The 22,821-nt window shown below is 38.7% G+C and overlaps 1 protein-coding gene across 1 annotated transcript in view; it reads right to left on the bottom strand.

Annotated features, from left to right (window-relative positions):
- LOC138736639 (matrilin-3-like) overlaps positions 1–22,821 on the bottom strand; it is a 52,514-nt gene that overhangs the window by 13,978 nt on the left and 15,715 nt on the right. Inside the window, exons 2-7 of the mRNA XM_069886460.1 lie at positions 21,177–21,746; positions 20,512–20,634; positions 19,754–19,876; positions 16,762–16,884; positions 10,177–10,299; positions 4,389–4,511 (exon numbers count right to left, since the gene is read on the bottom strand). Coding sequence (XP_069742561.1) covers positions 4,389–4,511; positions 10,177–10,299; positions 16,762–16,884; positions 19,754–19,876; positions 20,512–20,634; positions 21,177–21,746 — 1,185 coding nt within the window. The remainder of the gene's footprint in view (positions 1–4,388; positions 4,512–10,176; positions 10,300–16,761; positions 16,885–19,753; positions 19,877–20,511; positions 20,635–21,176; positions 21,747–22,821) is intronic.

Below are 22,821 nucleotides of genomic sequence, written 5' to 3'. Positions count from 1 at the left end.
TGGTACACAGATGTCCTTTCTTCAGATAACTGCATCTCTGGCCCCTCAGTGGAATTTAACTTATGTCTGCTGATTCTAAAAAACAAGCAGGTTCTCAGCCTTGCAGAAGCAAAGGTTGCAAAAGTAAAAAACACGGTTTAAATCTTCCATTACAGTAGAAAAGCTCAATATGAGTGTGGCTGTTCTGGAAACTCCACTTTAACTCCACTGAACTTGATTTGTTTTTCTGCAATCTAAATATAGCAATCAAATTCAGTTCCTAATCAAATGAGCATCAACATTGTAGAGGAATGAAGATTCACAATTCTCTGTGCAAAGAAGAATATTCTAATTTCAGACAAAATTGGCACATCATCTTTCAGGTGACTATGATTGATAATTCTAAACTCTTTAGCCAAACAAAACCATCTTCAAGCTCCCTCAAAATATTATTCTTTGTCCATCCATTCTCTCCAGCTCTCTTTTTTATGGCTAGAGAACCATTAGCAGAAGCAATTCAGCGAGATCCAGACATTAAGGGATTCAAAGTCAATCTGGTGGATTTATTTGCAGATGATGTACTGATATATTTGACAGAACCAGTAACTTCATTACAAAAGTTGTACTTAAAACTAGAGGATTATGGGAAAGTTTCAAATTATTAAAAAAATTAGGATAAAAGCAAAATTATGCCACTTACAGGTAGGGAATAGAGCCAATGTGAAATATATACTCAATTTAAGTGGCCGCTAAATGGGATAAAATCTTTAGAGATTAGAATAGATAATAAGTTACAGAATTTATATAAATTAAGTTACCTCCTCTTGCTTAAAAAGGTTGAAGAGGATTTGAATAGTGGATGGCTCTACCAATAACAATCAATTATGAATCAATTATGAAAAATTTAACATATTTCTAGGAGTACATAATCTTTTTCAGACACTGTCAATACCATTGGCTCAGAGGTTCTTTCAGTATCTAAGTAAATAAATAAGAATTTTTTTTTTAAAAGGTAAGATGTCTGGAATCTCCATAGAAAAATTAACACGGAAATATGAGCTGGGAGGTTTACAACTTTCAAACTTTAAAAATTTATTATTGGGCAGCCCAGATGAAATTTGTCACCTCCCTATTTGAGGGATGAGACAAGCCTTTATGGGTGAAAATAGAACTGCATCAAGTGGGAGTGAGAATAGAAGAGGATTTTATATATAAAAGGACTCAAAATTAAAATTTGTTGAGAAAGAATCCTCCTTGTTAAAATATATAATTAATATTTGGTACAAAATACATGATCAGATCCGGACTAGGTGGGGAGGGGGGGTGTTATCTCCAAAAAGCACCCCTGACTCAAAATAGGTTCATACCTTTAACAATGGATAATAATTATTTTGGATACCTGGTCCTGGAAAGGGATCACGTATATTGAGGACTGTTATGAGCAGGGGCAACTTGTGTCATTTGATCAATTAAAAAACAAGTATGTTATTGTTAATAAATCAATCTTATTTTCAGCTAAGATCTTATTCAAGGGACAAATTGGGCCCAACAATGATTCTACTAAAGTCCAGTGATGTGGAGACTCTGATTTGAAAGGGAAACACAAAGAAATTTACTTCAGCAATGTAGCTCTTATTTCAAACGGGAACCCCTAAACTGAGATGGGAATCAGACGTAAATACAAGAATTGTTGAAGAAAACTGGTGCGATTTATGACAAACACAATAAATATTAGATACAGTTATATCTCACACCGCAAAAATTAAATAAATTAAAATCAGATATTTCAAATCAATGTTTCAGATGTGGCAAGGAAATAGGAACCTTTTTACATTTAATCTGGTCATGTCCCAAGGTGAGGCCCTTCTGGGTGGATCAAGAGAACTTCCGAGAGCAAATTATAGGAATTGAATTTTCACAGAATCCAGAACTGTTTTTACTGGGGAATATTGTGGGCGTAAGATCAAAAATGAGGCTGTCCAAATATCAAACAGAATTTGTCAAGATCGCATTGGCGGTGGCCAGGAAATGTATAGTGGTTACTTCAAGGTCTGATTCCCATCTAGGTATAGCTCATTGGAATGCAGAAATGCATAGTTATGTTCCCCTTGAGAAGATTACCTATAAACTAAGAAATAAGTATGGCAGTTTTTTTTTTAAATTGGCAGCCATATTTACAAAATATGGGTGCAAATCTTTAGCCGTGTCTCCCTCACCGTCAAGCCCTGCGAAAACGTGCCCTCGAGATCAAGGTAAGTCATGGAAATTTGAAGCCTGTGGGATAGATGACGGATCCCCAACAATTCCTCTTTCTTTTTTTTAAAAAACTTTCTTTTTACTTGGGATTTCTTCTTTCTTTACTAATTCTCTCTTTTCTTTGGAAGAGTGGGGGTGGGTGGGATAAGGGATTATAATCATCACTAGCTCTTTTCTGCATTTGAAATATTATTTTTTCTTGTTGATTGCATTTTTGGCTTTAAAAAAGTTAATAAAATATTCATAAAAATATATATTATTCTTTGTAATGAGGACACATCTGATTCTTCAAAGCTAATGTGAATTTAGACCAATTCTAATCAAGCGGTCTTCATAGATTCCAATCCAGGGAACTCTTGTTCAAACTCTTCCTTAAGGGAGGTAAAAATAATTACTTATTTCAAAAATGGCCTCAATAATTAACATGGGACTTCTATCCACTCACAGGGCTCTTTAGGTAGGCACATCATTTCAACCTGCTCTTTTTCATTAGACTCAATTCCTTTTCCTCTTCTATAGTCCCTTCCATTTTAAAACTGTGTTACCTCTGATTCTCTCCACCACTTTGACATTTCCTCTCATCCTGATCCCAACCTGTTCATGTAAAATCAAAAGATACAAATGCTAGGAATCAGAAATAAAAATCAAAACAGATAGTCTGAGGGCATTTTGTTTCTTGAATCAAGGCCAAGTCAGTTCCCTTTCCCCACCACCCTCAGTCATTTTGCTCAATTCATTAATGCTTTGAATAATTTTTCCTTCAGCTCCTCATTTTCTCCAAGTCACCGGCGTTGCAATGGGAACTTATGTGGACTCTTAAGTCTGCCTGTCTTTTTTTGTGTGGTTTCTGGAATAGTCCTTCTTCCAGTACTGCTTAGGTTTTTCCTTCAACATTTTTGCTGGAGTTTGATGACTGTAGTGGTGATACTTCCTGCACTCATACAGAATTCAAAAATATTATTGCCTTTGCTCAATTTTCCCACCCTGCTCTCACTTTTGCATGGTCCATTTTGTTTTTTCCATTCCCTTTCTTAACTTAGCTCCATGCTACCAGACTAACAATCAATAGCCATCAGACTTGCATAGTTAATTGAATTGCATCTTCTTCTAACTTTCATCCAATGAAGACTCCATATAATTCAAAGTTCAGATGTATTGTCAAAGTACATAGATGACTTCACATACAACCCTGAGATTATTTTCTTGCAGGCAAGGCAGGATTACCACTAATTTGTAATGCAAAATCTGTCCTTAAAAAGATACATATATGTATAAACAAATAAAGAAGTGTAAACAAATTAACAGTGTAATACAGAGAAAAAAAATCAATTAAGTACAAAAATAAGAGTCCTTGAATGAATCTCTGATTGGTTGTTGAGGAGTCTGATGGTGGAAGGGTAGCAGATGCGCCTGAACCTGGTGGTGCGAGTCTTGTGGCACCCATACCTCTTTCCTGATATTAGTAGGTGAACAAACTGTGTGCTGGGTGGTGTGGATCCTTGATGATTGCTGCAGCTCTCCAATGTCAGCGTTCTCTGTAGATGTTCTCAATGATGGTGATTTCTCTCCCTCGGTTGTAATGATCCTATTCACAAAACTTTGCACACTAGTGCTTTGGAGATGCCTTCATTATACTTTAACTGGGGCTTCACCCCACTATAGTTGCCAGAGATCTCAAACATGTTGGCCTCATCTTCCATGCTACAACCTCCAATATTGACCTCAACCCTATCACAGACCTTTGTTCCCTTTATCTTGCCTCTCTCCAAAACTTTAAACACATTTATCATACTTCTCCACTTCTGATGAGGGGTCATGAACCATTAACTGTTTCCTTTTCATGGAAGCTGCCTGACTTCTTGATTAGTTCCAGCCATTCCTATTCTTTTATTTATTTTGGACTTTCATTGTTTGGGCAATTTAATCAATTCATGTTTGGTGCAGAATCTTACTGAGATTCAAACAACAATCACAAAATGAACATATAATTTAATCAAGGGCTCTATTTGATGTAAAGAATCAATGGATTATCTTGCATATCATGAAGGCAAGGACAGTTTTCAGGTTCCTACGGCCTTCTACAATGTGAGATAAGATCAAAGAACTCAAATCCATAATGACCAGACAATCAACTTCAGAGATAAATTACTTACTTGAGCACGTCTTTAGGTCCTCATTTAAGATAAAACCTGGACGACATATGCAGTCATAGCCTGTTGCAGTTGTCACACAGATTTGCTCACAATCATGGCTTCCAGAGACACACATATCCTCACCTGAAATAATTCATTAAGTGTAACATAACTGTAAACTTATTGAAGAGCAACCTAAAAACCACTGATGTATTTTAAAGGCGGTGATAGTCACATAGAGTTAACATATTAAATTGAAAATAATTGATATGGACATTGTGAGAAACTCTTCAATTAGTTCCCACAAGAAGAGGGTAATGGTTCTTCTTGGAGATGACACATACATTATCATTATTTTCTAGGCCACAACAGAGGTCATTCAGAATCATATACATCTTTCCATTTCTTGAACATGTAGATATCAATATCAGGGCTGAAAAGAGGAATAAAGAGTCTCTGGGAAATTTAAAAGAGAAGACATTTGCAAATTAAAGGTTGCTTCACATTAAATCAAGAAGTGAATCTCTTGAGCCACCTCACTCACTGTGTTTATACCACTTGGTCTTCTCTTCTAGATCCAAAAAAACACCAAAGTTGCCAATTCCGATGGCTTGAAAGTAGACTGAGATAAGCCCATAGGTAACCATAGTGGGGTAGTTCTATTGGCTGCACAAGCCTCCTCTGCCATTCAAAAAGTTCATTCTTGTTCTCCAAAAACTTTAATTTCCCCTTCATGACATTTGACTTCCTTGCAACCCAAACTTCACCAATCAGCCTCATTCAAGATTATTAACCAAGTAGAAACAGGTTTTCAATTAAAAGGAATTAAATTTCTGAACCTTCTTCGAGAAGATAACTCTTCTCCTCTCTTGAAATGGCAGATCACCCATGGTAAGATAGTGACTCACGCCTAGATACTTACGCCACAAGAAAAAGCAACAACCTTTCATATTTTGCTTATATTCCAGAGTGTATATGGCCATTCTACTCAAAATCCTCAAATTCATAGAACTTAATGAAGTGAACCCTTGTGATATTTGTCTAAGGCAAGTATATCCTTTCTTGGGTTTAGTAATTAAGAAGGCATTCAAATTTCAGATTTATTGTCAGAGAACATACATGACGTCACATACAGCCCTGAAATTATTTTTCCTGTGGCCGCAGCAGAATTACCACTAATTAGTAGTGCAACAAAAAAATGTACACAGTGTATACATGTAAACAAGTAAAGAACTGTAAACATAATAAACTGACTATGCAATACAAGGCACTTTCAGGTGGCCAATTGCCCCACATATAAAGCTGCATGTTTAGGCAATATGCGGCTGTTTTGAGGCCACCTGAATGTGCAGGAGGTGAGCTACGTAACCCTCCACCGAGAGGGATAATCAGCTCAGCTCAGTGGCTCCCCCAGCCACCTGAATGCAGCTGGCTGAAAGCGGATGTTAAAGGGTCAGGCTGCTGACACTGGGCAAGAGCCGGAATGTGCTCAGTGCCGCATCCTGTGCAGCTGTGTCCTTCAGGTGGCCAGCGTTGTGCTTTAAACGCTGCCACCTGAATGGCAATTTAAAGGGCCGCTTCTGCTTCTTCAGGCGCATTCTTAGCGTAGAATGCACCTGAAAGGGGGGGCGTGGCAGGATGGCGTAGGGAGCGGACGTGCATTCCCGGTCTCCCCCAGGCATACCCGTTTTAAGAATATTTCTTTTCTGTTAAAAGTCTTTGTTTTGTTTATCAATTGTTTTTAGTTTAAAATGGCAACAAAGATTAAGGAAAATAGAGTTCAAATACAGAACAAAACTACACTCTCCGACTTTGGAAGAAACTCGGCCTACTTGCTCAGACAGAACCACGGAGTCAAGGCTGGAATTTTCTTAAGAACGGAGCTCATTAATTGGACTGTCGGATAAGCTGGCCTTGGACACCCCTCTGAAAGATGTTTAAAATGGCAACAAAGATTAAGGAAAATAGAGTTCAAATACAGAACAAAACTACACTCTCTGACTTTGGAAGAAACCCGGCTTACTTGCCCAGACAGAACCACGGAGTCAAGGCTGGAATTTTCTTAAGAACGGAGCTCATTAATTGGACTTTCAGATAAGCTGGCCTTGGACACCCCTCTGAAAGATGGTGATGAATATTGATTTGAAATGTTTTATGAAGATAAATTGCAGTAATTGGCATTGGTTGCCCGTGAGTTTTAAAAATCCAGATAACATTAAAGTTTATTAGTGATTTTTTTTGGATGGAATATCGGAAGGATGAATTTATTATCTATAAGTACAGAACAAAATTACATTCTTTGACTTTGGAAGAAATTTGACCTATTTGCCCAGACAGAGCCGGAGTTGGTGCTGGAATTTTCTCAAGAACAGAACTTATTAAAGTTGATTTCGGACTCCTTTTTGAAAGATGGCGACGAATGTTGATTTGAAATATTTGAAATATTTTCTGAAGATAAACATATATATGGAACTCCTTGACCTGCAATAAGGTTTATCAGTGATTTTTTTTTGGATGGAATATTGGAAGAGTGAATTTATTATCTGTGAGTATGCATACATTGCAAACAGATTTTAATAGTTTTGAAAAGGTTTTTTTTTAAACTAAACAACAAGATCAGTTTAATATTGAGAAAATTGGAAAAAACGGAAACTTTATTATTAAATTTGGAAATTCAGTAGAAAGAAACTATGGACAAGATTGATGATTTATAAAATTAAAGTCGAAGGAGCAATGTCCAAGAAGAGTTAAAAATTTTGAATAAGTTTTTGAAAATAAGCAATAATTTCAACTTAATATTGAGAAGATTGACAAAGTGGAAAATTTGGTATTAAATTGGGAAACACAGAAGAAAGAACTTATGAATAACATTGATGCTTTAGAAGATCAAGACTGAAGGAATTATGTTCAAGAAAATTTTAAAAGATTTGAAAAAAACTTTTTTTGAAAGTAAGCTACAAATTCAACTTGAGACTGAGAAGAATGGAAGATTCGGTGTTGAACTGGGATGTTCAGAGGTGTTTTAATTCAGTGGATGAAATTCAGGAAGACTTGAAAAAAAATTAAAAAAAAAACTTTTATTGATTGTAAACAATGTTTAACTCAGTGTTGGGAGGGTGGAAAGGGTGCAAAATTTAATATCAAGTTTGGATTTTCAAAAAAAAGAGTTTATGAATAAGATTGGTTAAATTGATGGACCGGGGTTTTATGGATATAAGAAATGATGATTTTTCGGTTTATACGTGTATTTTGTCTGCCTGGTGGGGGGGGAGGGAGTGGTACTTCTCTCCCGAAAGTCATATGCCACTTGTGGTTTATACCACACCCATTTGGGTTTTTGGGAATTAACCACCACAAGGTGGTTTCCTAAGGGGTTAGGGGAGGTGGGGGGGGGGGGTGAAAATTTGAAAATTATTTAGTATCTATTATATAATATTATACTAAGTCAATTTGAAATGAATGTATGGAGTAACTATAAATAAATTTCAAAGAATGCACCTGAAATATCCTACAGAGAGAATAAAAAATAAAATCAATAAAGTGCGCAAGTAAGAGTCCTTAAGTCTGTCTCTGATTGAGTTTGTTGTTGAGGATGGTGGAGGGGTAACAGCTGTTCCTGAACCTGGTGGTGCAAGTCTTGTGGCACCTATACTTCTTTCCTGATGGCAGCAGTGAGAACAGAGCATGTGCTGGGTGTTGTGGGTCTTTGATGATTGCTGCTGCTCTCCAATGGTAATGTTCCCTATAGATGCTCTCAGTAGTGGAGAGGGTTTTGCCTGTGATTGCCTGGGCTGTGTACACTACCTGTTGGTGGAGGGTTTTACACTCAATTATTGGTGTGTTCCCATACCAGATCATAATGCAGCTGGTCAGCACACTTTCCACCACACCCTCTGTAGAAATTTTCCAGGGTTTCTGGTGTCAGACCAACCTCCGCAACTCCTGAGGAAATAGAGGCACTGATGTGCTTTCTTCACAATGCCATTAGTGTGCTGTGTCCAGGAAAGATCCTCAAAGATGGTGACTCCCAAGAACTTAACCCTCTCTACCTCTGATCCCCCAAAAATCACTGGATTGTACACATCTGGCTGAAGTCAACAATCAGCTCCTTAGTTTAGGTGACATTGAGTGCAAGGTTGTTAGTGTACCATTCAGCTAAGTTTTCAATCTCCATCCTGTATACTGACTCATCCCCTTCCTTTAGACAAACCACTACCGTGGTATTGTCAGCAAATTTGTAGATGGTGTTATTGTCGTACCAAGCCAAGGTGTAAAATGAATAGAGCAGAGGCTGAGAACACAATACTCTGGTATTGATAGAGATTGTGGAGGAAATTTTCTTACCAATCTTCACTGATTGTTGTCTGCAGGTGAGAAAATCCATGATCAAATTACACACTGGGGTGTTGTATCCCAAGTCTTGAAGTTTGCTGATCAGTTTGAGGGGTTGATTGTGTTAAATGCCGAACTATAGTCAATAAAGAGTCCGATGTATTTATCTTTGCTGTCCAGGTGTTCCAAAGCTTTGAGTAGAGGCAGTGAGATGGCATTCGGCGTAGACCTGTAACTACGATAGGCAAACTGGAATGTATCCAAGTCACCGCTCAGACAGGAGCTGATCTGCTTCATCACCCGCTTTTCAAAACACCATCACTGTTGATGCAAGTGCCACTGATAGTCATTAAGGAAGGTTATTGCACTCTTCTTGGCCACCGGTATGATTGATGCCTGTTTGAAACAGGTGGGTACCATGCCCTGCTGGAGGGAGATATTGAAGATATCTGTGAATAGCTTGGTTTGTTGGTCAGCACAGATTTTTAATTCTCCGTCAAGTACTCCATCCGGACCAGTTACTTTCCTTGGATTCACTCTCCTGAGGGTAGCACACATGTCATCCTTGGATACAGACAGAATGGAATCATCAGGGGACATGGGGGTGCAGAGGGGTAGTTCTTCTCTGTTACTGTTGTCAATTTGGGTGTATAAGGCATTGAATTCATTTGGGAGTGAAGCTTTTCCATCTGCTACTTCACTGGATTTGGTTTTGTAACAGGTTATGGCATTTAGGCCCTGCCACAGCTGTCAGGTGTTCCATTTTCCATTGTTGGTTCCACTTTCATCCAGAATCTCCACTGCCCAGGAGATAGTTTTCTGCAGGTCATACCTGCTCCTACTGTACTGATCTGGATCTCCGGACTTCAATGCCTGTGATCTGGCTCTCAGCAGGTTCTGGATTTCATTGTTAATCCAGAGCTTCTGGTTGGGGAATGATTTGATGGGGACACACTCATCTACAGCTGTTTTGATAAAGTCTGTGACACCCTCATTCAGATTCTTAGCAGGGTCCTTGAACACCGCCCAATCTGCTGACTCGAGGAAGTCTTGTAACTGTTCTTCAGCCTCCTGTGACCACCTTTTTGCTGTCCTGATCTTTGGAACCTCTCTTTTTAGGTTCTGTCTATATGAAGGCAGAGAGAGAACAACCAGGTGATCAGACTTACCAAAGTGTGGTTTTGGGAAAGGACGGTAGGCCTTCCTTATCTTGGTGTAGCAGTGATCAAGTGTGCTAGGACTGCTGATACAGCAGGTTACATGTTGGTGGTAGTTAGGCAGGGTTTTCTTAACACAGGCCAAATAGAGCCTTCATAAATGATTTTGTTGTCTCGTAATTCAAACAATTATCAATATGGACACTCAGCATGCAAGTATAACTCCAGTCTAAAGATGCTGATCAGACAAAATCTTTCACCTATACATGTGAAAGCATCTCACATCCATCATGAAGGACTTTTGGTGGTGAATGACTTACTTGAGCAGGATTTTTGGTCCTCATTTAGCACAAAGCCCGGATAGCACCTGCAGTAATGGCCCGCTGCAGTGGTCACGCAGATTTGCTCACAGTCATGGCTTCCAGTGGCACATTTATTCTCTCCTAAAAGATTACAGTGAATTGATTGGTTCTTATTCATAATATTGTGGACAAAAATAACGTATAATGTCTTGTTACATGTTAATAGAATCAATATCCACAAACAAAATATTAACATTGCCAAAATATTAGATTTCATTCCAACTATCTTACAAGGTTAACATGAGCAATAGGTGGTCAGAGAATGGGCCTTCTTATAAATTGCTCACTTTCATTATCAAGCTGCATTTGGAGTGAAATTTCATCTCATGATGTGACATTTATCAGGGCTCTCTTCTTATCTGTTCCCCTTTATTCTCTTTGACCAGTTGTTGATTGCCAGTCGTAACTTATAATTATACTTTTGCGGATGATGTTATTCTTCAGATTTCAGATTCAGGTTTATTGTCAGAGTACATACATGACATCACATACAACCAGGAAATTCTTTTTTCCTGCAGGTGTGGCAGAATTACCACTTATTGGTAGTGCAAAAAATTTACTCAAAAAGATTGGTATGCATATAAATAAAGAAATGTAAATAAATTGACTACGCAATATAGAGAGAAAAAAAATAGATAAAAGTGCAAAAAAGAGTCCTTCAATGAGTCCACGATTGGGTTTCTTGTTGACGGAGGGTTAGAAACTCTTCCTGAGCCGAGTGGTGTGAATCTTCAACCACCTATACCTCTTTCATGATGGTATCAGCAAGAATAGAGCATGTGCTGGGTGATGTGGATCTTTGCTGATTACCGTTGCTCTCCGACAGCAGTGTTTCCTGTTGATGTTCTCGATGGTGAGCAGCATTTTGCTTGTGATGTCCTGGGCTGTGTCCTATACCTTTTGCAGGGCAAGTTCAGAGTTATTGTCAAAGAATATGCACGACATTACATACAACCCTGAAAAACTTTATCCTGTGGGCCAGGCAGAATTTCTACTTGTCATTAGTGGAAAAAACCTATACGAGAAAAGGTACATATACAAAAGAGAGAAGTGTACACAAGAAGAAAATCCTGTTGTTCAGGTGTCTGATGGTGGAGTTAGCATCTGTTCCTGAACCTAGTGGTGTTAGTCTTGTGGTAACTACCTCTTTCATGATGTTACCCATGAGAACAATGAAAGTCCTGGGTGGTGTGGATACCGGATGATTGCTTCTGCTCTCCAATGGCAGCATTCCACATAGATGTTCTCAATGATGGGGAGAGTGTGCCTGTGATACACTGGGTTGTGTCCTATTGTTGTGTGGAGGAAAAATGGCCTCCCTGCCTGTCTGAAATGTGTGTATTGCAAGAGGTCATGTGTCCTCCCTGTCTGAAACTTATTCAGAAGTCACTTCATCTGTCAATCAAGGTTGGATTTCAGTCACCAATTAGTGCACATCTTGCTGTTGGCTAATTTAAATCACCTATGGTCATTATTGGCTAGAAGCACCAATGCACAGCACATTCTTTCTCTCTGCCTCATGGTCCAAGCCCTGGATATCGCTCCACACCAGGTCACTACTGTGGATATCGCTGGAAGTGTCATGGGTAAGGTATGCACTACATTGAAGCTGAGCCATACTATTACGATAGATCAATACTTACAGAGAGGCACAACCATTGGTTCAGGGAAATGAGTGTGTGCAACCATCCTTGTTTGTGGTGTGTGTACTCAAGTGTGTGAGCATGTCGAGTATAGGTTCACTATTGTCAGAGTCCAACCTAGATCCTAGGTGAATGGCTATATTGTTGCTCAAGTGAAAAAGTAATCGAGTACCGTTTAACATTCTCCCGTTTGTCTCCCATGCGTTAATTAAAGTTACATGTGATTGTAACACTTCTGTCCAGACTTGTCTCTCTGGGAACCCACCAAACCTGATACTTTTCCAAACCCACTGAACCTGATACTCTTCCCAACATAACACCTATCTTTTGCAGGGCTTTCTGCTCAGGTATTGGTGCTCCATACCAGGCTGTGATGCAGCCAGTCAGGTCACTTTCTATTAAACATTTGAGAGGTTTTCCAAGGTTTTCAATCTCATACCAAACCTCCACAAACTCCTGAAAAAATAGAGGTACAGATGAGCTTACTTCACAATGACATTCGCACATTGGGCCCAGAAAAGTGACTCTCAGGAATTTAAATTTGCTCATCCTCTCCATGCGGTAAACCATTGTTATATATAATTGTCCGAATCTGAAATTGCCTATTGGCTGGTTGTACTGTGGCCCCTCCCCACAGGCTCCTGTATAAAGGTGACTGTTCTGTAACCCTCTGCAGCTCAGTGCAGGACAACCAAACAGTATGGATGTACTTGTATTCTTAAGTGAATAAAAACCTATTGCTTTCTCTACAATAGTCTTTTGAGTAATTTTAGTGCATCACTCCCCCTCTGATTCCCACCCCACCACCCCCATGATCATTGGATCGTACACCTCTGGTTTTCCCTTCCTGAAGTCAACAATCAGCTCCTTGGTTTTGGTGACGTTGAGTGTGAAGTGCTTGTTTCAGCCAAGTTTTCAATCACCCTCCTGCATGTTGACTCATCACTCCTTTTTATACAACCCACTACCGTGATATCGTCAGCAAATTTGTAGATAGCATAGTTTATCATACCAAGCCACACAGTCATAGGTGTAAAGCGAGTAGAGCAGGGGCCTAAGAATGCAGCCGAGTGGTGGTCCGGAACTGATGGAGATTGTGGAGATCTTCCTGTCAATTGTCACTGATTGTGGTCTGTAGGTGAGGAAATCCAGGATCCAATTACACAGTGAGGTGTTAAGTTCCATGTTTTGGAATTTACTGATCAAATTTGAGGGGATGATGGTGTTGAATACTGAACCGTAATTGATAAAAAGCAACCTGATGAATGCATCTTTGTTGTCCAGGTGTTCCTGGGCTTTGTGTAGAGCCAGTGAGATGGTATCCACCATAGATCTTTTGCTATGGTAGACAAATTAGAACAGATTCATGTCGCTGCTCAGACAGGAGCTAATATGCTTCAACACCAGCTCTTTCAAACACTTCATCACTGTTGATGTGAGGGCCTCTGGTTAGTAGTCAGGTTGCCACACTCTTCTTGAGCACCGGTACGATTGATGACTGTTTGAAACAGGTGGATGTTGAAGATATTCGCGAACATTTTGGCAAGTTGGTCAGCACAGGTTTTTAATACTCAGGGGAGTACTCCATTCAGGCTGTATGCTTTCCTCATATTCACTGTCTTGAAGGCAGCCGTACATCATCCTCAGATTCAAACAGAAGACATGGGGGTGTGCAGCAGTGGTTCTTCCTTGTTCTTGTGATCGAATCAGGTATAGAAGGCATGGAGTTTGTCTGGGAATGAAGATTTGGCATTTCCCACTGAGCCAGACTTTTTTGTTTTTAAGCAGTTTATATCATTTAGGCCCTGCCACAGCTGCCAGGTATCCTTGGTTGTTTCCATTTTCATCCAGGAACTCCACTTTGCCCAGAAGATGGCTTTCTGCAGGTTGTATCTGCTCCTTCGGAAGTGACCTGAATCTCTGGACTTAAATGTCTGTGATCTGGCTCTCAGCAGGTTCTGGATTTTATTGTTCATCCAGGACATCTGGTTGGGAAAAACCCTGAACAATTTGGTGGGGACACACTCGTCCACAGCTGTTTTGATGAAGACTGTGATAGCCCTGGTGTAATCGTTCAGATCCTTAGCTAAGTCTTTGAACACCACCCAATCCACTAACTTGAGGAAGTCCTGTAACCCATCTTCAGCCTTCTGTGGCCATCTTCTAGCTGTCCTGATCTCTGGAGCCTCTCTTTTTTAGGCTGTGTCTGTACGAAGGCATGAGGAGCACAGCCAGGTGATCTGACTTGCCAAAAATGTGGTCTCAGGAAAGAATGGTAGGCCTTCCTTACCTTGATGTAGCAGTTATCAAGTGTGCTGGGACCTCTGGTGCAGCAGGTTATATGCTGGTTGAAGTTGGGCAGGGTTTTATTGACACAGGCCTGGTTAAAGTCGCGACTATGATTTGTAGTCCATCAGGGTGGTCGGTCTCTTGTTTACTGACCACATGAAGAAGCTCTGTAAGTATCTGTTTATAATCAGTAATAGGAGTGATATAAACTCCAGTGAGAATCACTGATGAGAACTCTCAAGATTTTCTATAAGGCAGAAGATCAACATGACTCCATGCACCAGCCAGTATTAACTAGAAAGCACACACCAGCCCCTCTCTCTTTGCCAGAATCTGAGATAGAGGTGTCCAATGTGTTCTCTGATAGCCAGGTCTCGGTGTAGCAAACAACTAATATTTGTCTTGCTTGTCTCTGATAAAGCATTGTAATGTAATTGCCACATTAAAGGTATTACACAACAAATTGTTGTTGATACTACTGAATATCAATATTTTGTGAACTTATTGATGTCTCTCAAGGAGGTGACTCCATTTCACAAGATCAAGGAATAGAAGTAGGTCATTTGGTTCATCGAGTCGCATCTGCCACTCCACCATGAGCTAAACCATTCTCACATCTAGTTCTGATTTCTGGCCTTTTCCCCATATCCCTTGATACCCTGACTAATTAGATACCTATCAATCTTTACTTAAACTACCTCAATGATCGGGCCTCCACAGCTGCATGTGGCAATGAATTCCACAAACCCACAACCCTCTGGCTAAAGAAATTTCTTCTCATCTCTATTTTAAATGGGTACCTTCTAATTCTAAGACTGTGCCCTCTTGTCCTGGATTCACCCACCAAGGGAAATATCTTATTCACATCTACTCTGTCCAATCCTTTCAGCATTCAAAATGGTTCTAAGAGATCCCCTCTCATTCTTCTATACTCCAATGAATATAGACCAAGCGGCACTAAATATTCCTCATATGTTAGCCCTTGCATTCCAGGAATCAATCTCGTAAATCTTCTCTGCATTCTCTGCGCCATCAGTACATCGCTTCCAAGATAAGGGGTCCAAAACTGCACACAGTATTCCAAATGAGGATCAACAGTGCCTCATAGACCTTTATCAACTCCTTCTTACTCTTATACACTATTCTTCTTGAAATGAAAGCCAACATAGCATTCGCTTTCTTTACTGCCGATCCAACCTGGTGGTGAACCTTTAGGGTATCCTGCACAAGGATCCCCAAGTACCTAAGCACTTCCAAATTTTGAATTTTATCCACATCCAAATAATAATCTGCCTGTTTTTTTTTCCTCTTCCAAAATGTACATTTCTCAACATTGTATCTCATCTGCCATTTCTTTGCCCACTCTCCTAAACTGTCCAAGTCTCTCTGCAACTTTTTGGTTGCTTCAACACTTCCTGCTCCTCTACCTATCTTGGTGTCATCTGCAAACTTAGCCACAAAACCATTTAATCCATAATCTAAATCATCTATATTCATTGTAAAAAGAAGCGGCCCCAACACTGACAACTGTAGAACACCACTAGTAACCGGCAACCAACCAGGATAGGATTCCTTTATTCCCACCCTTTGTTTTCTGCCTATCAGCCAATGTTCCATCCAATCTAATATATTTTCTGTAATTTCATGGGCTCTCATCTTATAAAGCAGCTTATAGAAGGCCTTCTGAAAATCCAAATACACAACATCCACATCCACTTTTGTATTTCCCTTAAGACTGCAGAGACATGGTCATCCATAATTATCAGGAATGTTTTGTGGTTTTATTTACTGAATCACTGAATTTTATTAAGAATCAAAACTGGCTCCAGTTTTTACTTCAAATTCATGAAGTTGTGGATTTCAATTTCAGAAATGATGCACTCATTCATAATGCATGGATTTTATGTCTTTGTTGTTTATTGGGTAGGGGTGATAAATGGAATGGCCTGTGAAAGTTTAGATGGAGTACAAAACAAAATCATAACTATATGCATTATTAATAAGAAGACACAAATATTCTCACTTTATGGTCAGAAAGAATGCATTTAAGCCATTTTTATCTTTCTCATTGGCTTCTGATTCTTAGAAATTGTCACCATATGATTTGTTTTCTGCATCAGTGAGAAAACAAACTTAATGTTTCTTATATCTCTTACTGGAAAATCAAAATCCTACAGAAAATGCCTCAAGATACATTCTTTATTTGGGCAATCCATTCAACACAAAGAATTTGAAACCTATCAACAACTGAAGCAATTTTCAGAGCACAAGAATACATGATGGGCAAAAACTTGACAAAAAGCTATATACAAGAGAGAGAATACATAATAATGAATTTTCATATCTCAAAGACTAAGGCAATATAAGCAAGATAAATTGGAAAAAGCCAAGTACAAGTGTAGGGCATAAAATACTTTTAGATAGATACATGGATTCAGGAGATATGAACTGAGGATGGGCAAATTTGACTAGCTTAGTTAGACAAGTTGGACCAAGAGGCTTGTTTCCATGGAGTAAAACCCTAAGATTCCAATGTTCATGTAAATACCAATGCAACAAACTATGCCTTGATGACAGCATGGCATGATAAATTCTTAATGATGTGACTTACTTGTGCAGGTTTTCTGATCATCATTCAGTATAAAACCTGGGTGGCAACTACAGTAATAACTTCTAGTAGTGTTCACGCAGATTTGCTCACAGTCGTGATTTCCAGTGGCACAGTGATCCACTCCTGAAACAATCAAATAAGTTGAATGCATCTTTCCAATGAAAATTGGTGAATAAAAATAAATGACATGTTATGCTGTATTTTGATGGTGACAATATTCATAAGATATTTTAATAAAAGAAGGTATGTAGATTTGAGCAAAGATCTAAATACTCTCCCTAGGTAATAGTGCAAATTGTCTCACAGATTATTTGTCACAGAATTTTTTTTTAAATGCAGATTCTGGGAATCTGAAAGCAAATCAGAAAATGTTGGAAACATGCAGCAGACCAGGCAGTGTCTGTGGAAAGAAAACTATTTTAAATGCAGGCCCAGTTCTGATTAACAGTCCAGGAATGAAATGCTAAATATTTTTTGTCCTTTCACAGATGTTGACTCTCATTTGTTGGCTGTTTCCAGCATTTTCTGTTTTTATTTACTGATCTAAATTCATTTCTGGGCAAACTGGAGCATTACAATCAACTATGAGTGTGTGTCCAAATCTTAAATAACTCGCTACTTTTTTCATCCTTTTCAAGATATTTGTTAGAACCAAGCTTCTGGTAATAATTATAATTGCCTATTGTGCTGGGCGAGATCCTTGTGACTAATTCTGGTTAATTGAATGGAACCAATGGGTTTTAACCACTTAAGCAGTTTTCAGTCCACGAATGATGTGCCCAAATGCAGAGGCATTGTTTACCTTTGCCCAAATTGTGTTGACCGACAGCTAGTAGTTCCTAAACACTTGGATTTCCTTGTGTGTGGAATACAAAGAGGAAAGTAGAAGCAATGAAGACAATGGAGGAAAATAAGCATCTGAAGGATGATATCAGCTCATCTGATCCAGGACTCACTATTGAGCCCATCAGAACATTGGTGTGCTGAAGAGAAGGTCCCAGTGCACTTCAGTTCATGCTTTATATGAGCAAGGACCAATCAAAAGTGACCCCCATGGGATTGTAATCCTGCAGGACAACATAAGAGCATTTAAGTCTGTGTGGTTAATTGAGAATTACTCAATTTTGATAACTTTTAATTATATTTTCATCTAATTTTTAAGATATATTTTCACATCTTTTGAAGTTTTGAAATATCTTTAACAGGGACAATTAAAGTAATTTAAAAGACCTGAGCAGTGGCAAACTGTCAAAGGCCATTAGGATATTCTTAAGTGGTGCAGGGGTCAGTTTGTCTGGCCCTCTACAGCTGGAGAAATGAGGTATCAATAGACAGAAATAGAGGCAGTGCGATGGACCCAGGGAAATCTGATTCAAGGTCACTCGTTTTTATTTTAAATAATCTTCAAGGTTTCCATCATTGAATTCTTCCACAAGAATCACAACAAATAATCAATTGTGCATCTGTTTATCAACATTATCAACAGGAACTGGTATTTTTATGTTGATAATTATAGAGACATTAGAATTCTTCAAAATAAATTCTGAAAGCTGCAGAGATTGGTTGGAGTTGTTTCAGTACAAATGGCTGGTGGGTTAATTAGCTACTATAAGTTTACTCGCACGTAGGTGGGTAGCAGGAGAGAGTAGAAAATAGATGGACGTGGGGAAGAATAGATTGCAGGGAAAAAAAGTGGGAATGGTTTGTGAGCAGGCTTTGACAGGAAAGACTGGACAACTTCATTCTATGTTGACTTGGAAAATGAGATGATCAAAAAGATTGGTCTTAAGACACCCAAGCAGTCACATGGAGGAGGTAAACATTCAGGTATCCATTCAACATTAGCAATCAGGATTGAAGGTGGCTTGAAGAAGATGTGAGGCTGCTGTACTAACAGCTGCAACAGTATAATATAATCACCCCTGATTTACTTGTGGAAAAGAAACTACAACAAATGTGAATGCCCACTTTTCCAAAATCTCATGTTTCATTAATAGGAAGTTATAAATAATAAATAAATAAAATTGAATCCATCCCAATGCAACCTTTTCTGTCTGGTCTTTATTTGTCTTTACAATTCACTCCAACAAATCCCAATACTATTCAGGCCATTAGAATTACTTTGAATTCTAATGGCATGAATAGTTTTGGGATTTGTTGTATTTTCATGTGTTGTTTTCATCCTATTCTTGCCTCCTATTCTGGCTGCCAGTAAAGCTCAGAATAGATTTTAAAGTTCTCCAGTTTGTTTACAAAACCATTAATGGACTAGCCCCCTCCTACATCACTGACCTCCTAACACCCTACTCCACTTCAAGACCCCTCAGATCGGCCAAGTAAGGGTGCTTGGTTGTTCCATATTCAAATTGCAAACTCTGGGGAGACTGCGCCTTCGCGATAGGAGCCCCCAAACTGTGCAACACCTCCATTAAATCAGCCCCTTCTTTTAACTCTTTTAAATCCAGGTTGAAGTTGTATTTTTACTCGCAAGCATTTTGAGGTGATTATTGATTGTTACCATGTTGTCTGTACAATTCTGAACCTCGAGATCCCGTTTTATATTCCACTTTAAATAGCTGCTTAAGTTAAGATCTAATTTATGATCTGTACAGCAATTTGGTCAATGCGAGTCATTTTAAATGTGCTATATAAATAAAATAAAATAAACTAATTATACTTCTTGATTTTTCCATATGTTGGAACAAAGCATATATCAAATATAAGAAGGATAAAAATAATATTCCTTTTTGAAGCAAACTATTGGACATTTGTTTAGCTGAAGACTTTCATCAAATGAGATAACTCGCAGTATTAGAACAAAAAAATAGACAACTTTGCCAAAAGTCTTTCAAGAAGGAAAGAATACACAACAATTAATTTCCATAACATAAAGACATACATACATACTCATTCATACAGCCAGTGACATAATACAGGATATTATGTTAGGGATCCACTCACCTCTGTTATGATAAAATAATAAAAGACTTACTGGAGCAGGTTTTCTGGTCTTCATTCAACCTGAAACCTGGACGGCATTTGCAATTATAACCTGTTGTTGTGTTCATACAGATTTGCTCACAATCATGGTTTCCAGCAGAACAATTATCCACTCCTGAAACAATTTTGTTAACTTTAAGATTGATCTTATTCAAGAAACGTAGTTGATTTTAAGAAAATACATTTGTTGCTTATTGGTGATAATATTCACAAAAAAAATCTTATATTCACAAAATACATTAACATTAAAGTGGTTAATGTAAACAAAGAAGCAATTAGTATCCTGAAAGTATTTGTACAACTCATGGGCCACATCGGAGGATATTTAGAATCAACTCTATTAGATGTGGGAAGGCTCTCCAATTTCAAAAGGTTTCTTAAATTTATCTTATTCCTCAAGTTTTAAGTCACGTCTCCTAATATCTCTCCATTTGGTTTGATGATAAATCTCCTTTAAACACCCTGCAAATTATAATAATTATAATAACCTATAATTCAGGAACCATAACCTCATTCAGATATTTATTTTGAAATATAATTTTGTTGTTTACTCCAAGTCTAGAGGAAAATTCATTTCATTCAGATACTCCAATAATATCTTTATTAATATTTTTATGAATCAATTTAGATATTTTTCAAAACTAAGGAACAGTGAAAGTTACTAATGAAAAGCTTAGGAAACAAAGCTGCAAGATATCTGTATTCAATGATATTATTACATGATAAATCCAGCAGCACAAAGTAACGTACTTGAGCAAGTCTTCCGGTCTTTGTTCAAAGTAAAACCTGGACGGCACTTGCAGTAAAAGGCTGTTGTGGTACTCACGCATATTTGTTCACAATCATGGTTTCCAATGGCACACATATCGTCACCTGAAAAATGTGTAAAAGTATTTCAAAACAAACACTAACATCAGATGGAAATACAAGTACAGAGAAAGTAAAGGGTACTTTTCAGTTTCTTGTTTGTAGGTCAACAAGATAAGAGTCCAATGAAATTATTGGAGCTGCACAATATACTGCAGATGCTAGAATCTGCATTAGAAAAAAAAACAAGTTGCTGGAGGAACTTGTGTGGGAGGCAAAGGGATGGTCAACATTTTGGGTTGAGACTTGCATCAGGACATTTTCTTTTTACAGGTCAATTACTGTTACCAACACTGAAAGTAATTTGCAGTGGCCAGTTATCCTACCAACCTCTCTTTAGTAAGTGGAAGAAGCTGAAGCACTTGAAGGAAACCCATCATAGAAAACATGTATAAACTCCACCCAGACAATTCCCCCAGGGCAGGACTAAACTCCGTTACTCGAAATGTGAGGTAGTACCATGGACAATAAAAGATTCCCTAAAAGTGAAAATGAGCTTGAGATGCAATTTGCATCTGCATATTCTAATGTCTCCAGCATCAGCTTACCACAAAATGTCTCCTTGAACCTGGAAGTGAGCTTCTCAATCACACCATACGTCTCCACGTAGAAGACGTGATCAACCAATGGCTCACTGGCCATTAGTCTGAGAGATTGCATGTCGGCCCTGTCCACACCAACAGCATAGATCACAATGCCAGCTGCCCGAGCCCTTGCAGATATTCCTGACACCTGATCCTGGGGCCGTCCATCTGTCACAATAATGGCTACTCTGGATATGCCAAGGTCCTTTGGCCTTGCCCCTGCAATATCTTTGAAGGCCTTGTCCATAGCTCCTTCGATGGCCAAACCGGTCATTGTGCCAGTTGAAAGTGGTTGAATATGAGAGATTGCATGTTTCATGTCTCTTTTGTTAGTATAAGTATTGAGCATGAATTCAAACTTCACAGTGCTTGCATAGTTGATAACTGCCACTCGGGTTTTATCAGGTCCAACATCTAGTGTATCAACCATGTGGATGAGGAAGACTTTCACTTTCTCAAACTCCTGAGGTCGAACACTACGAGAGCTATCGATGATAAAAACCAAATCATGGGGTTGACTTTTACATTGTGATTCTGAAAAAAGAAGAGAAAAAAATCTTAGGTACAATGGAAATAATTACTTAAAATATAGTTTTTACATATTCTTCAAAACATACCTATATATTCCATATAAAAGTAATATTAATGGCATATGACAACGCCAATGAGTCTTTAACAACAAGATAGTAAGCTGAATTAGAAGCAAATGTCAGAGCTTCTCTACATAAGCTACCTGCTGGTGAAAATTGACCATTATAGTGCGAGACTGCCTTCTCAAAAGTTAAATTAACAAAATTAGCAATATGTGAAACCGTAACAACAGGAGGCAAGATTTGTGGATAGAAAATGCATGTTTAATGCATTTTTCTTAAAACAAATGGAGATATGTTCTATTTTTCTGTTCTCTTGTTCTTTTGAAATTATGACGAGTTGATCTCTCTCTTTTCCAGGTCCTTAAAATTGTGGACTTTTTTCTACTTTCACTCTACATTTCCTCCTACAACCTTTGGACTTTTAAAATTGAAATTCCTATCTTAAAATCGTTACTTCTAGGAATCATATAGAATAGAAGCAGGGGATTCAGGCCAAATCATCCCTGCGACCTGTTAATCCCATGACCATGCCTAAACAATTCAAGTGTTCATCCTTCTTCTTCTTTAGCTTGGCTTTGCGGACGAGGATTTATGGAGGGGTATGTCCACGTCTGCTGCAGGCTCTTTGCGGGACAGGCAGGCACGGTTGCAGTGGTTGCAAGGGAAAATTGGTGGGTTGGGGTTGGGTGTTGGGTTTTTTCTTCTTTGTCTTTTGTCAGTGAGGTGGGCTCTGCAGTCTTCTTCAAAGGAGGTTGCTGCCCGCCGAACTGTGAGGCGCCAAGATGCACGGTTGGAGGCAATATCAGCCCACTGGCGGTGGTCAATGTGGCAGGCACCAAGAGATTTCTTTAAGCAGTCCTTGTACCTCTTCTTTGGTGCAACTCTGTCTCGGTGGCCAGTGGAGAGCTTGCCATATAACACGATCTTGGGAAGGCAATGGTCCTTCATTCTGGAGATGTGACCCACCCATCCATACACTTGTTAAATGCCATCAACCATCCAGCTTTAACCACTTG

This window comes from Narcine bancroftii, chromosome 6 (assembly GCF_036971445.1).
Source record: "Narcine bancroftii isolate sNarBan1 chromosome 6, sNarBan1.hap1, whole genome shotgun sequence".
Lineage (NCBI taxonomy): Eukaryota > Metazoa > Chordata > Chondrichthyes > Torpediniformes > Narcinidae > Narcine > Narcine bancroftii.
This window is presented reverse-complemented; position numbering and strand designations above follow the sequence as displayed.